Consider the following 12,845-nt stretch of genomic DNA (forward strand, 5'->3'; position numbering starts at 1 on the left):
TATTCACACCTGTTACAGCTATAAATGACAAAACATCACAGCATCATCTCAAAATATCTCAGTGAAAACATCTTTCTAAGATAATTGCTGGTAAGAAGTTCCAGCATGGAGCTTTATTACATATGTGTGGCACAGGCGATCTCAAGCTACTCACATAACCAGCTTCTCTGGCATATCTGGTTAGGGTACTATATTCAATGGCGCATGTTTTGTAAATGTATGCTCAAGACATACTATGGAGACTAAACTATAATATGTATGCCAGAAAACTGATGTAGAAATGGCTCATCTCTGGCACACTGCCCCAAGTTGTGACAAAGATACCACACTTATATAGCTTCCTACCCGCTTAGCCCCTATATAGACTGACTATGCTGTTTCTAAATCTCTCATTTACCTCTGAGAGTAACATATACAGTGTAGAGCAGTGCTGCTTGGCTGTTCCCATAAATCCTTGTCCTATTGGTTGGGACATAGCAGCTGTAATTCCCATCTTTCCAGTGATTTACCAAGATGAGAATAACATTTTAAGATGTGCAGCTTTAGTTGCGATTTATGTCATTTTTCTCTACTAACTTTAATACAAAACCATGCAAAGTAAAATAACTTACATAACTACATCAAACACTTGCACAAATATAATGTAGAGGTGTGATAGACAGCATTTCATTTGTTGCAGATCATTTTGCATAATTCATGAAATGTTACATTACTGTACCTGCTGTTGCCATTTTCAACTCTTTCTATATCCTCATCAATAGTTCTGACCGATATTCTGTGCAGCACTGGATATGATGATTGTGTAGTCACTATGGCAGCCATCTTGAATCACAGCCAATTGGTCTTCACAGTGTAGTAAATGGCTAAGCAAATAAAAAAGTTGTATCATTACAATAAAATTTAACAGTCAGAAAGCTGAGATCCCTGGGCTACTGCATGCAAAGTGAGGCAAGTAGTCAACAGTGAGTTACATGTAAAACATAGTTATTTACTAGTAGCTAGATACTGCAAACTAAGACGAGTCAGTCCCAAAAGAAAAAAAGATTTATCACAGTGGCTGCTGCTGGATGATAAATCTGGCATATTTATCCTGAAATTGCCTTACTTACATCCATCTTGTGTGATCTTAGGTCATGCTGCCTCTTAATCTAAGCCACACCACTTGTGTAGCTATCACAATAGCTAGATGTGCCTAAAATGATTCTGGTGCAGCCACTATAGGAAATTCATGCTGGATTTCACAGTAATGGAAATAAACAGTAAAATCAGTAAATTTAAGCTAGGTCTACACTGTAATAAATGTTTCCCAATTGCATTGTTGGATTTTGATTGTCTAAAATCACAAAGTTATAATCATCGACAGCAATGTAAATGATCTGCAATATGTCATGATTTAGGATAGGACTACACAGTATTTTGTAACTTACATGTGACATTTCATCGATTTGGCAGTTTGTTTTATAGTCAATTTATAGATCTAAAATAAAGTTATGCAACAAAAAGTTAGGCCCGGTGTCCGCACGAATCATGCAGTGAGAAAGTGCGGACACCGTGCGGAAAACACATGGACCCCATTATAGTCTATGGGGTCCATGTAGTTCCTTAGCTAACCGCTTTTTAATGCGTTTGGTATTCAGGAGAAGGTAGAAGAATAAGAGCTTCCTATATACAGTATTTCCCATTCCATTTGTAGCCATTCTTCTTGGACTTGGCTCAAAAAAATGCAGCAAATCTGCAACAAAAGAAGCTGCATTTCTACAACATGGGGCCTCAGCCTAAAGGTAGAAAGTGAGGCCAGCAACCCACGAATTATGGCTGAAGCCACAGTGAAAATCAGACATTGTTGGCTGGTATGTGCTGCAGGTGGGTGTGCTGCACAATACACTCACCGGCCACTTTATTAGGTACACCTGTCCAACTGCTCGTTAACACTTAATTTCTAATCAGCCAATCACATGGCGGCAACTCAGTGCATTTAGGCATGTAGACATGGTCAAGACAATCTCCTGCAGTTCAAACCGAGCATCAGTATGGGGAAGAAAGGTGATTTGAGTGCCTTTGAACGTGGCATGGTTGTTGGTGCCAGAAGGGCTCGTCTGAGTATTTCAGAAACTGCTGATCTACTGGGATTTTCACGCACAACCATCTCTAGGGTTTACAGAGAATGGTCCGAAAAAGAAAAAAACATCCAGTGAGCGGCAGTTCTGTGGGCGGAAATGCGTTGTTGATGCCAGAGGTCAGAGGAGAATGGCCAGACTGGTTCGAGCTGATAGAAAGGCAACAGTGACTCAAATAGCCACCCGTTACAACCAAGGTAGCCAGAAGAGCATCTCTGAACGCACAGTACGTCGAACTTTGAGGCAGATGGGCTACAGCAGCAGAAGACCACACCGGGTGCCACTCCTTTCAGCTAAGAACAGGAAACTGAGGCTACAATTTGCACAAGCTCATCGAAATTGGACAATTGAAGATTGGAAAAACGTTGCCTGGTCTGATGAGTCTCGATTTCTGCTGCGACATTCGGATGGTAGGGTCAGAATTTGGCGTCAACAACATGAAAGCATGGATCCATCCTGCCTTGTATCAACGGTTCAGGCTGGTGGCGGTGGTGTCATGGTGTGGGGAATATTTTCTTGGCACTCTTTGGGCCCCTTGGTACCAATTGAGCATCGTTGCAATGCCAAAGCCTACCTGAGTATTGTGGCTGACCATGTCCATCCCTTTATGACCACAATGTACCCAACATCTGATGGCTACTTTCAGCAGGATAATGCGCCATGTCATAAAGCTGGAATCATCTCAGACTGGTTTCTTGAACATGACAATGAGTTCACTGTACTCCAATGGCCTCCACAGTCACCAGATCTCAATTCAATAGAGCATCTTTGGGATGTGGTGGAACGGGAGATTCGCATCATGGATGTGCAGCTGACAAATCTGCGGCAACTGTGTGATGCCATCATGTCAATATGGACCAAAATCTCTGAGGAATGCTTCCAGCACCTTGTTGAATCTATGCCACGAAGAATTGAGGCAGTTCTGAAGGCAAAAGGGGGTCCAACCCGTTACTAGCATGGTGTACCTAATAAAGTGGCCGGTGAGTGTATGTCGATATGTGTGGTGGACATCCTGCAGTGGACCTGACACATGGGGATTAGCTATAGTCTGAAAATCAAATGTCCCATTTCAACAAATAGATGTTATTGTTTGTACAATGATACAATCTTTCAGTGTACTCTGCTTACTGTCATTCCTGGTTTACTCCCAGAGAGGACAAATCTGTCCCGGTCATGTGATAGACGCAGCAGGTGCTCGGCTTATTACAAGACATTGCTGTGATAAGTGTACTGCAACTGCTCGCTAACCGGATAAGACTTCAGAAATTCTAACAAAATGCACAGCTAAGCTGGTTTACACTGTACAGACTATGTTGTGTAATATATGACTGAGACATTGGCTCAGCAAATAGGCACAATATAAAATTGTACAAAGTGGATAATGTTGGTGCTTGGAAAGGATAGAGACTGAAGGAAATGATGACTTCTTCCTTTTGATCCTTCTCTAGAGGTTTAATAATACAAGTTGTAGATCCTTGGACCACAAGGGAAAACTGTACGGTTCAGACATTGGTGATGGGGAAAAGGCAGGTTCCAAGTGTCAAATGTGTGTTTTTAAAATATAAGTGTTTGTCACCTAAAAGGTTTCTACTCTTTTACAAAGCACTAGATTTAACTAGATATAAATTTGCCTCAGTCATTTAGGAGAAAACATACTGGAGTCATTCATCTTCTGCTCCTTTTTTTTAACGACACTTTTTGCAGGTGTGCCTTTTTTTTGACTACTTTAAAGGGGCTCTATCATTGGGAAAGTCATTTTTAGCGAAGCACATACTTGCATAGCCTTTAGAAAGGTTACTCCACACCTAGCTTTTGCATGTAAATCGCCTGAGTAGTTTTTGAATAAGCCCATTTTTATTCATATGCTAATTAGTATTCTCCATGCACTGGAAGTGTCTGTGAGCACTCTCTATTCTCTATGTGTGTAAGAGAGCAGAGAGATGAGTCATCAGCACAGCAGCCTCTCTGCTGTCATACACATAGAGAATAGCAGAATGTGATCACAGACACTTCTGGTGCATGGATAAGGCAAAATTGGCATATGAATAAAAATGTGCTCATTCAAAAACTATTGAGGCGATTTACATACAAAAGGGAGGTGTGGAATAGCCTTTCTAAAGGCTATTTAGGTATGTGCTTAGCTAAAAATGACTTTTCCCAATGATAGAATCCCTTTAAGGCCCACATGACATAAATGCAGCAGAAAAAAATCACAGCGTTTTACAATCAGAGCAAAGTGAATGGGATTCTAGCAAATACCATATCCACTTTGGGGGAAAATACACGCAGCGGACATGCTGCGATTTTCAAAATCATTGCGGTTTTGGAAATCGCAGCATGTCAATTATACCTACGGAAACGCGAGCGATTTCTCTATAGGTATAATGGAAGCAGAAAGTTCTTAGAGGTTTTCTTTGAAGTTCGCCATGGTTTATGACACAGGCACACCTCCTTGTTAAATGTTGTGCACATATTAGTTAGTTTAGATGTACCTTTATAAGTTATGTTCACTTTTTCCCTTTTCTGTTCAAAAAGGCGCAATTGCCCCTTTTTTGAGAATAAATTGACCTTTTTTAATGCAGTCTGACCTGACGGACTCTTTTACACTGCTCATGTACTGGAGTGAATAAAAAAAAATAGAAAAAGGCGCAAGTCACAAATACAGAGTGAAAAGGATCTCCATTTAGACCATGCCCGTTTTCTAGACAAAAAGCAAAAGAAGCAAAGGCAGCATAAAATCTAGAAAAAAAAGGAGCAAATGCTTCATAAATGAAGTGCAGAGCAGAGAAAGACCGCAAAAAGGCACAAATTACACCAACAAAGGTGCAAGTAGCTAAATAACTGGGCCCTAGAGATGAGCGAACACTGTTTGGATCAGCCGATCCGAACAGCACGCACCTATAGAAATGTGACGATGGCCGGCCGCCGGCAAAGTCAGCGTCACAGGTGCTTCCATTCATTTCTATGGGTACGTGCTGTTCGGATCGGCTGATCCAAACAGTGTTCGCTCATCTCTACTGGGCCCCTCTATCTCTTTTAACAAAGTCAAGGCGCAGCCAGAAACTGAAGGATCATGTCAGTTGCCATATTATTCTATGAATTCATCAGAAACTGATTGTTACTGAGTATTCTAGTTAATAGTTGAGCAGTCAACTGAGAAACCATAGTATTAACTTGGAACATGGAAAAAACAGTTTGTAATGAATTCTAAGGAAATACTATGGAACTTGGCATGGTCACTCAGTGTTCATCATACCATGGCCACACCATATGATTGCACCCTGAAACTAAGATCACACACAGCAAAAACTTTGCTGAATATATACAAGGACATTCAGTTGCATTTACCATTGCAAAATTGCTGCAGCAAGAAACACAAGAACCTGCGGCTCACCTGCAGGTTTATCTGCAGTTCCCCACCAGCTTTCAACCTTCGAAACCTGCAGCTGAAGTCGCTTTGTGCTTTGGCTTTTTTTTCAGTAGGATGTAGATGGGATTTGCTTAAATCCCATCTACTATGCTGCGACTGTAAAGGTTAGACGAATTAATGATGGCTCACATGACTATGCCCCTAGCAGAAGAGGGAACAGACACATGGTTTTCAGAAGCAGCTTGCTGCCTACTCTTTGGACTGTTTATGTCTTGGGGGACTGACTATAGCAGTGATGGCCAACCTTTTGCACTCGGTGTGTCAAAATTCATTAAAAAAAACTAGCATAACTCAGGTGGTGTCACTTATAGAAAAATCCATAATTTTGATATTTAGAGCTCTAATAGAAAAAAAAATTATATTTTCAATATATGTTCTAAATGTATTAATAAAGCAAAAAGAAATAATTCTTTACCTTAACGCTTAGTGACTATTTAGTTGCTGAATTGCATTTGTTAAATCTTCAGTTGAAGGTTGATATTTCATACACTATAAGACCAGTGAGATCTTGGCAGAGATTACTGTCTCTGATGGGGTGTTCTCTTTCCCCAGTATTGCTGATCAGTAACTGTTTTGGGGTACACTGGCAGCAGGGTGTGATTCTGGTTGCTGCTTTAATAGCCGGGGTGTAAAGAGCACACACGCCTGAAGTTGCTCTCCTATCCCCCTGCAGTCACTGGAATGGACCTTGGTTCAGCCGTCTACCACTGACAGGGCAACTGTAGGACAATGTTCTAGTGTTCCCAGCTGTTTGGGTGCAAGTCTGCAATAAATTTAGTTCTGAATTCACAGCTTAATGTGCTAAAACCCTAACAACCAACTTCTCTAATGGAGGAAAAGATAGCCACTGTTCGTACAGCACTCTGACTATAAATCAGGAGACATGCGCACTCTCAGCGGGATTCTGCCAAATTGCTGTGTGTAAGCAGAAACGTCTATAGCCTACTAACAATCTCTTGCATTAATATATCCATTTCATTATTTGGATGCAAAGGCTGGTTAAGATAACTATACACGACTTATGTACAGTGAGTGTTCTGTGTTCTGAACCACTAGTGTAGGGGGTGGGGGTCTACAGCTCACCCAGGCTCAGTGTTAGGGACCCATTGGGGAATTCAATTTTTCCCCTCAGTGGGTCAATCTAGTTCTGGTCTTAGCCTATAAATACCAAACAAAACAAGCTACACAGTGTCAATGAAATGGCTCCCAACTTCAAATTGTATCACATAATATACATGAGGCAAAAAAGGGAAAGAAGAGGCCACAGAATAATGTAAGAGGGAGTATTGAAAAGTAAAGAACTGCAAGGTGCTAAGTTTTCCAGGTGAGGTGGTGATGGAAACCAATTAAAGGGATTTTCTGGGCAGAAAATCTTTTTTTTCTTTAAATGTCTGTTAGTGCTAGTAATGGGTTTAATAAGTACACCCATATACCTGTAACAATCTCAAAAACAAAAGGGGACACCGAGCAAACCGTAGTGTGATAACTTCTAGATAGATAGACACTCAAATGAGGAGAAAGGCTCACCTTGGAGGGTTGTGGATTATAGCCACAACACTTTTTGTACATGCATGCACAAAGTCACTTCTCCTAGGTCGAGGCAGCAAAGTTCCTGACACCTCACGGGTGTAATAATATATGGTGTATGGACCAATAGCTCAGATTTGTTCTAAATCCGAAAATGAGGAACTGCGCTCTCTTATTTGGTAGTTAAAAGCACACGGTTTTATTGACTTCAGACAAACTTTTCACACAACGCGTTTCGGGCGTTACACTACGCCCTTCATCAGGTGTATTAGTTTCTGTTACCCCACTGGTCTCCACTTCCTCCTCCCGTCTGATCACAACAGGAAGTGGCTGGGAATCCCATATAAGTATTGATAGGGATGAGATGGGGGTACCAGTGACATCCTGTTTCAGAAGCAGTGAAACGGAATGTTACCAGATTATCAACAAGTGTCCCTGGGGCAGTCACATGACCGCACAAGGGATATGGGTAATTATAGATTTTTTTAAATTGAAGTAAATTAGATGTTAGGCGGCGGACAGGGTATAGTTTAGGGGTTAATTCTTAGTTTATCTTGGACAACCTCATTTTGCAGAAAGACAACACAGACCATTTTGTATAAAGTTTTGCTTTGACAAATCTCTATATCTGTTTTTCGTCTGTGAAAATTTGCAACTAGTTTCAATACAATTTAAAGCTCAACCCCAGTTATAAACAAATTTTCAGAAATGAATAGTGCAAGTGAATATAAGAAACTTGTAAGGCCTTGTTCACATCTGTGTTCGGTATTCCATTTGGGGAGTCCGCTTGGGAACCCCCCGAATGGAATACTGAACGAATTAAAAAGCAGTGAGCAATGAAAGCACACAGACCCCATAGACTATAATGGGGTCTGTGTGTTTTCCGTGTGGTGTCCGCATGAATCATGTGGAGAGAAAAGTACTACAAGAACTACTTTCCTCTCCACATGATTCATACGGACACCGCGAGGAAAATACACAGACCCCATTACAGTCTATGGGGATCGTGTGCTTTCATTGATCACCGCTTTTTAATGCGTTCAGTATTCTGTTCAGGGGGGTCCCCAAGTGGACTCCTCGAATGGAATACCGAACACCAAGCCTTATATATCTTATTAAAGAAAAAAATTTCCTTCTCCACTTCTCAGGCAGAATTACTTTCCACTACACATACCAGTCTATGAGGGGAATGGGGGAGGAGGCTGCTGGAAAAGACTGGTGCTACACTATACTACACTGTGAGTGAGATATATTTATACTGCTATATCTTACAGATAACACTCTACATTACATATAACGAGGCAATAAATCAATTAACAGCCACCTTCTTCCCCTCCCCTCTCTATAGAATTATTTATGTGAGTAGAATATGGAGATGGAGTCTTATTTAAACACACAACTTGACTGAAGATAAGAAGGATGAAAGCAGCCTAATAAGTGGAAAAGGAAACAGCTTTTTGTAATAAAATATATTACAAAGTTTCTTACATTAACATGTACTATTCATTTATGAAAAATTGTTTGTAGCTGACTTTCCAGCTTACTTGATCCATAAAAAATGGTAAAAATATGGGTGCTATCCTGGCTCTTGAATTGTAAAGAAAAAATGGACATGTGAATAGATTCATAGACCTTCATTGGTCATATGAATTAGGTCTTAGAAAATTGCAAATGGAAGTTCAGAATATATCAGGGGTTATTAATAATGTAAGATCTTGCTTTCTGATCCTATCTTGCTAAAGTGACCTTTAGGCTAAGGCCCCACATTGTGAAAAAGTTCTTTTTTGGTGCAAATTTGTAGTCGTTTGGGGGGCAAAGCATGAGCAGAATGGAGATACTTTGGTCTCTGTATTGTATTTTTCATTTGTAGCACTTCAAATAATAGATGCTATTTGTCCTGTGAACTGTGGCTTTATTCTGCAGGTCAGATTTTTGTACAGAATGTTTTCAGGGTCTATTAATACATGTGAATACACCCAGAGACCTTCATGATTTGTCTTTTTTTAAAAATGGCCTTTAATGACATTCAAAGAAATGGTCTTCACACAGCTGAGGCCGTCTCAGGTTCTGATCCAAAAATTGGGTAGCCGTGACTGAAAACCAGAGTACTGTACCGGCATCCAGCCGCGCATTCCCACCAGATAAGGCCAAATTAATGGGCCTAGTCCAGAGAAGGGAGTGTCTTCAGGCCGAGTCGCCTGGTGTTTTGGCCTGAAGAATGAGCATCTCGCTTCTTTTTTCCGGGAGCCAGAAGAAACAGCTCCCGCAAAAAAGACCTGAGCGGTTCCCATTGATTTCAATGGGAGATGTCTTTTGGTCAGGGTCTTGAGGCGGATACGGCCTCAAAACCCTGACCAAAAAACTCAGTGTGAGCTTACTCTTTAGTCTGGAGACACAAACTGTGAGCATGCTACAGGGACCACACAGAGTCTTTTGGCGAGGATTTTGGAAAGGAAAAAATCCACTTCAGGAATTAGGAAATTGGTTTTTTTGAGGCGTTTTTTTCACATGAGATGGTTTTTGTAGGTTTTTTTGTAGTGTTTTTTGAGGTTTTTTTAGTTTTTGGGTTTTTTTTCCTCCAGAACAGTGTATGGACCTTGAAAATACCACTAGCGATTTTTGAAGCAGTTTTTGCAAAAAACGTATCAAAAACCGCTTCAAAAACCGCTAGTGGTTTTTCCGCCTCCTATTGACTCCCGTTGTTTTTTTCAGGCGGTATCCGCCTGAAGAATGGTCATGTCACTTCTTTTTTCCACTAGTGGAAAAAAATGCTAGCAGATTACATAGGACTCTATTGTTAGGCGGTTTTTGTAGGTGGATTTTGAGGCAGATTCTGCGACCAAAAATCTCCGTGTGAACCCAATCTAAAGGGGCTCCCCAGGAATTTCAGCTATCCTTGAGGACTGCTGGAGCAAAACTGCAAGCATCACTATGGGTCTTCTATAGCCTTCAGTATTTCAGAAGAGTCAGAATGGTTGAAAGCTGTGAATCAAACCCACAGCAATGATTGACATACTACGGGTCCTGCAGCACAGGTACCGACTAGCAAATTAATCTGCAGTGTCACAACAGGAGAAATAAAGCATTACATAGTGTGCATTGAGACTAACAAGCTGTCCATGGAATGCATGGACATTCTGAGTCCTCCAAAGTAAGTGAGTCAGTCTCTGCTGACTATTTGATGATAACCTAAATGAGAGCTGGTTCACAAGGAGTTTTTTGCAGGCGGATTTTGATGTGGAATCCGCCTGCAAAAATTGTCTCCCATTGACTTCAATGGGAGCAGCTTGCTTTTTTTTTCCAACTAGCTAGTAGCAGAAAAAAGAAGTGAAATGCCCTATCTTGCCACGGATGATTCAGTCGCGGCATCCGCGGCTTTAGACACGCTCCTGTTTAGTCCCATACATTCGGGCCTAATCAGGAGCGGGATCCCGCAATGGAAGTTCACACCGTGGAAACCATTTTCCGCCGTGTGAACATATCCTAATATCTTTAAATTGCCTATTAGGGTTTTTGGAAACAGTTGTTTGGTTTTTGTTTTTTGTTTTTTTAAAGCAAACAGCTCTTTAAGTCGGGCTTGTGGGCCTACAAGTGATGTAGTTAACCCCATAAAGCTTATCCTCCATGTGTCCAGGATTACCACACTACTACACATGTGAAAGTAAGTGGGGTCAAGTAGCTCTAGACTGTTAAGCTAAATCTGTCCATCCAATATTTAACCTGAAAGGGTTGTCCCCTATTTGTATGGGAGCTATTACTGCATTATGTGCTATGTAGAAAGACATTTTTGGGCAGTAAATATTTCGTTTAGACACAACATGCTGTTTTGTTCTCTTTCTCATGTTCTTTCTCTTATAAATGCCTCCATGGAATAATAAAATGATATTTGCATAGATCACATATGATACTGAAGTCCCCAGCATGCAGTTACACAGCTACCTGACAAGTTTCATATGTTTCTTTCTTTACATGTAGATTTTTTCTATTGTTATAAAATCTGACCTCATCCGACATAGAGGCAGAAGTTCTGATTTACTGACAAAGTCTACATATGTGATATGAACCAGAGGCGACAACAAATATATTACCATAACAATAATTCTTTAGCAACCATTTTCCTTTTCCTTTGCAGTTTAGGGTTAAGGACCTTGATCCCCCCCTTATTTCCAGCAACAGACACAATGGACAACCTTGGCTCTTTGTGCTGATGTGATGAATTCTGACAAATGCAGTGGAAACAACAACAAGGACTGTGTTGTCACATCGAAGGTTTATTCACTGACTACCGAGACCTGAAATGCTGTTCTGAACAGATTTTCATGATTGTATCTTACTAGTGGAGCCATTGTTTAAAGTGCAATTGTCTTCCTCTGTGGAAAAACTCATTTCAATTGCAGAAATATAGGAAAACATATTTAGTGTCATTCACATATACATCTCTACGACAGGAGGAGACTGCCAATTCACAGGAAAATCACAGTGTAGCCATAATCCGCTGCTGGCTATTGAAGCCAAAAATTATAATAATACTTTCTTCTTAGATTAGCTGCGCTTTACAATATGGTTTTGAAGCTCCTGACTTACCTAGTGCCCATGTTGTATACTGTACAGCCTGTGTGTATATGATAATAATCCATATATCTATAAAGTACTATATGTACTTGTGTGTCCTGCATAGATGTGGGTGAGTTGTGTAAGAAGGGAATCTGTGCTCCTTCCAGTAAATATATTTGATCTCATACTTAATTACCGATATCATAATGTCCACATCACATGAACTACAAGTGTTATTGGTAGGTATATTCTGATCTCCTCCAGGACATCATTTCCCTGTAATAACACTCATCTTAGATTATTAGAAACCTTCTGATCCAGGGGCAATTAAAGTGAAAGCCTAATTCCCCAGAACACGGAGAAGATCTAGGACTGCTATCTTGTTAAGTGCTTTGTTAATTGTCATTGCCATGGCAACTGACCCTTTTACTTAAGCGGTCCCTCTCGGTAGAATAATCTAACTTTGATATAGAGACCCCCTACACGTAGACCTCTGTATTCCGAGAACTCACCTTATATCCAGGCTATCAGCATAGTGAGAAGTTTATTTCTGTAGAGGCGGAAGGGGGCAGCTGGAGGAACTCTTTGGCATAGTGAAATTTCTCCAAGGCTCAGAGGGTTCATAGATGATGGTGCTGAGCTGATCATGGATCATCCGCTACATGGATCAGTTCTCAGGTCAGATCTGGTGATCAGTCATCTCTGTCATGTCCATTCGTGTGCTCTGGAGACTTCCAGCAGCCATCCCCTGGCTCCGTATAAGGATGAGAGTATTGGCGCCCTCAGCAGTTGTCCAGGGGTAGCAGATGGGGGCTAATGGCAGGCAGTACTGCTTTCAGCACTAGGTGTGAGGACAGCTCCTGCTGCAGCAGCTCTGGGACTGTCCCTGCACTCAGCTCCGATCACACAGCTCCAGCCCTGCTCTCCCTCCTCCTTCTCCTCCTCCTGCTACTGCTGAAGCTTGTGCCTGGCACTACTCTTATGTGCCCGCAGGGTGACCGCTCACATAGCCTCAGGGAGGTGGCATGTGCCTCACTGCTTCTCCAACACTCTTGTATACTTTACCATATACACACGTAGACAAAATTGTTGGTACCCAATGTTTAATGAAAGAAAAACCCACAATGGTCACAGAAATAACTTGAATCTGACAAAGGTTATAATAGATAAAAATTCTATGAAAATGAACAAATGAAAGTCAGACATTGCTTTGCGCT

The 12,845-nt window shown here is 41.1% G+C and overlaps 2 protein-coding genes across 2 annotated transcripts in view; one reads left to right on the plus strand and one right to left on the minus strand.

Annotated features, from left to right (window-relative positions):
• Positions 1-12,565, minus strand: part of CNGA3 (cyclic nucleotide gated channel subunit alpha 3) — a 37,300-nt gene extending 24,735 nt beyond the window's left edge. Inside the window, exons 1-2 of the mRNA XM_075265168.1 lie at positions 12,141-12,565; positions 719-863 (exon numbers count right to left, since the gene is read on the minus strand). Coding sequence (XP_075121269.1) covers positions 719-822 — 104 coding nt within the window. The 5' untranslated portion in view covers positions 823-863; positions 12,141-12,565. The remainder of the gene's footprint in view (positions 1-718; positions 864-12,140) is intronic.
• The window catches only part of INPP4A (inositol polyphosphate-4-phosphatase type I A), a 528,838-nt gene that overhangs the window by 327,181 nt on the left and 188,812 nt on the right, over positions 1-12,845 (plus strand). The gene's annotated exons all lie outside the window — the stretch shown is intronic.

Source organism: Leptodactylus fuscus, chromosome 2, assembly GCF_031893055.1.
Source record: "Leptodactylus fuscus isolate aLepFus1 chromosome 2, aLepFus1.hap2, whole genome shotgun sequence".
In the NCBI taxonomy this organism is placed as follows: Eukaryota; Metazoa; Chordata; class Amphibia; order Anura; family Leptodactylidae; genus Leptodactylus; species Leptodactylus fuscus.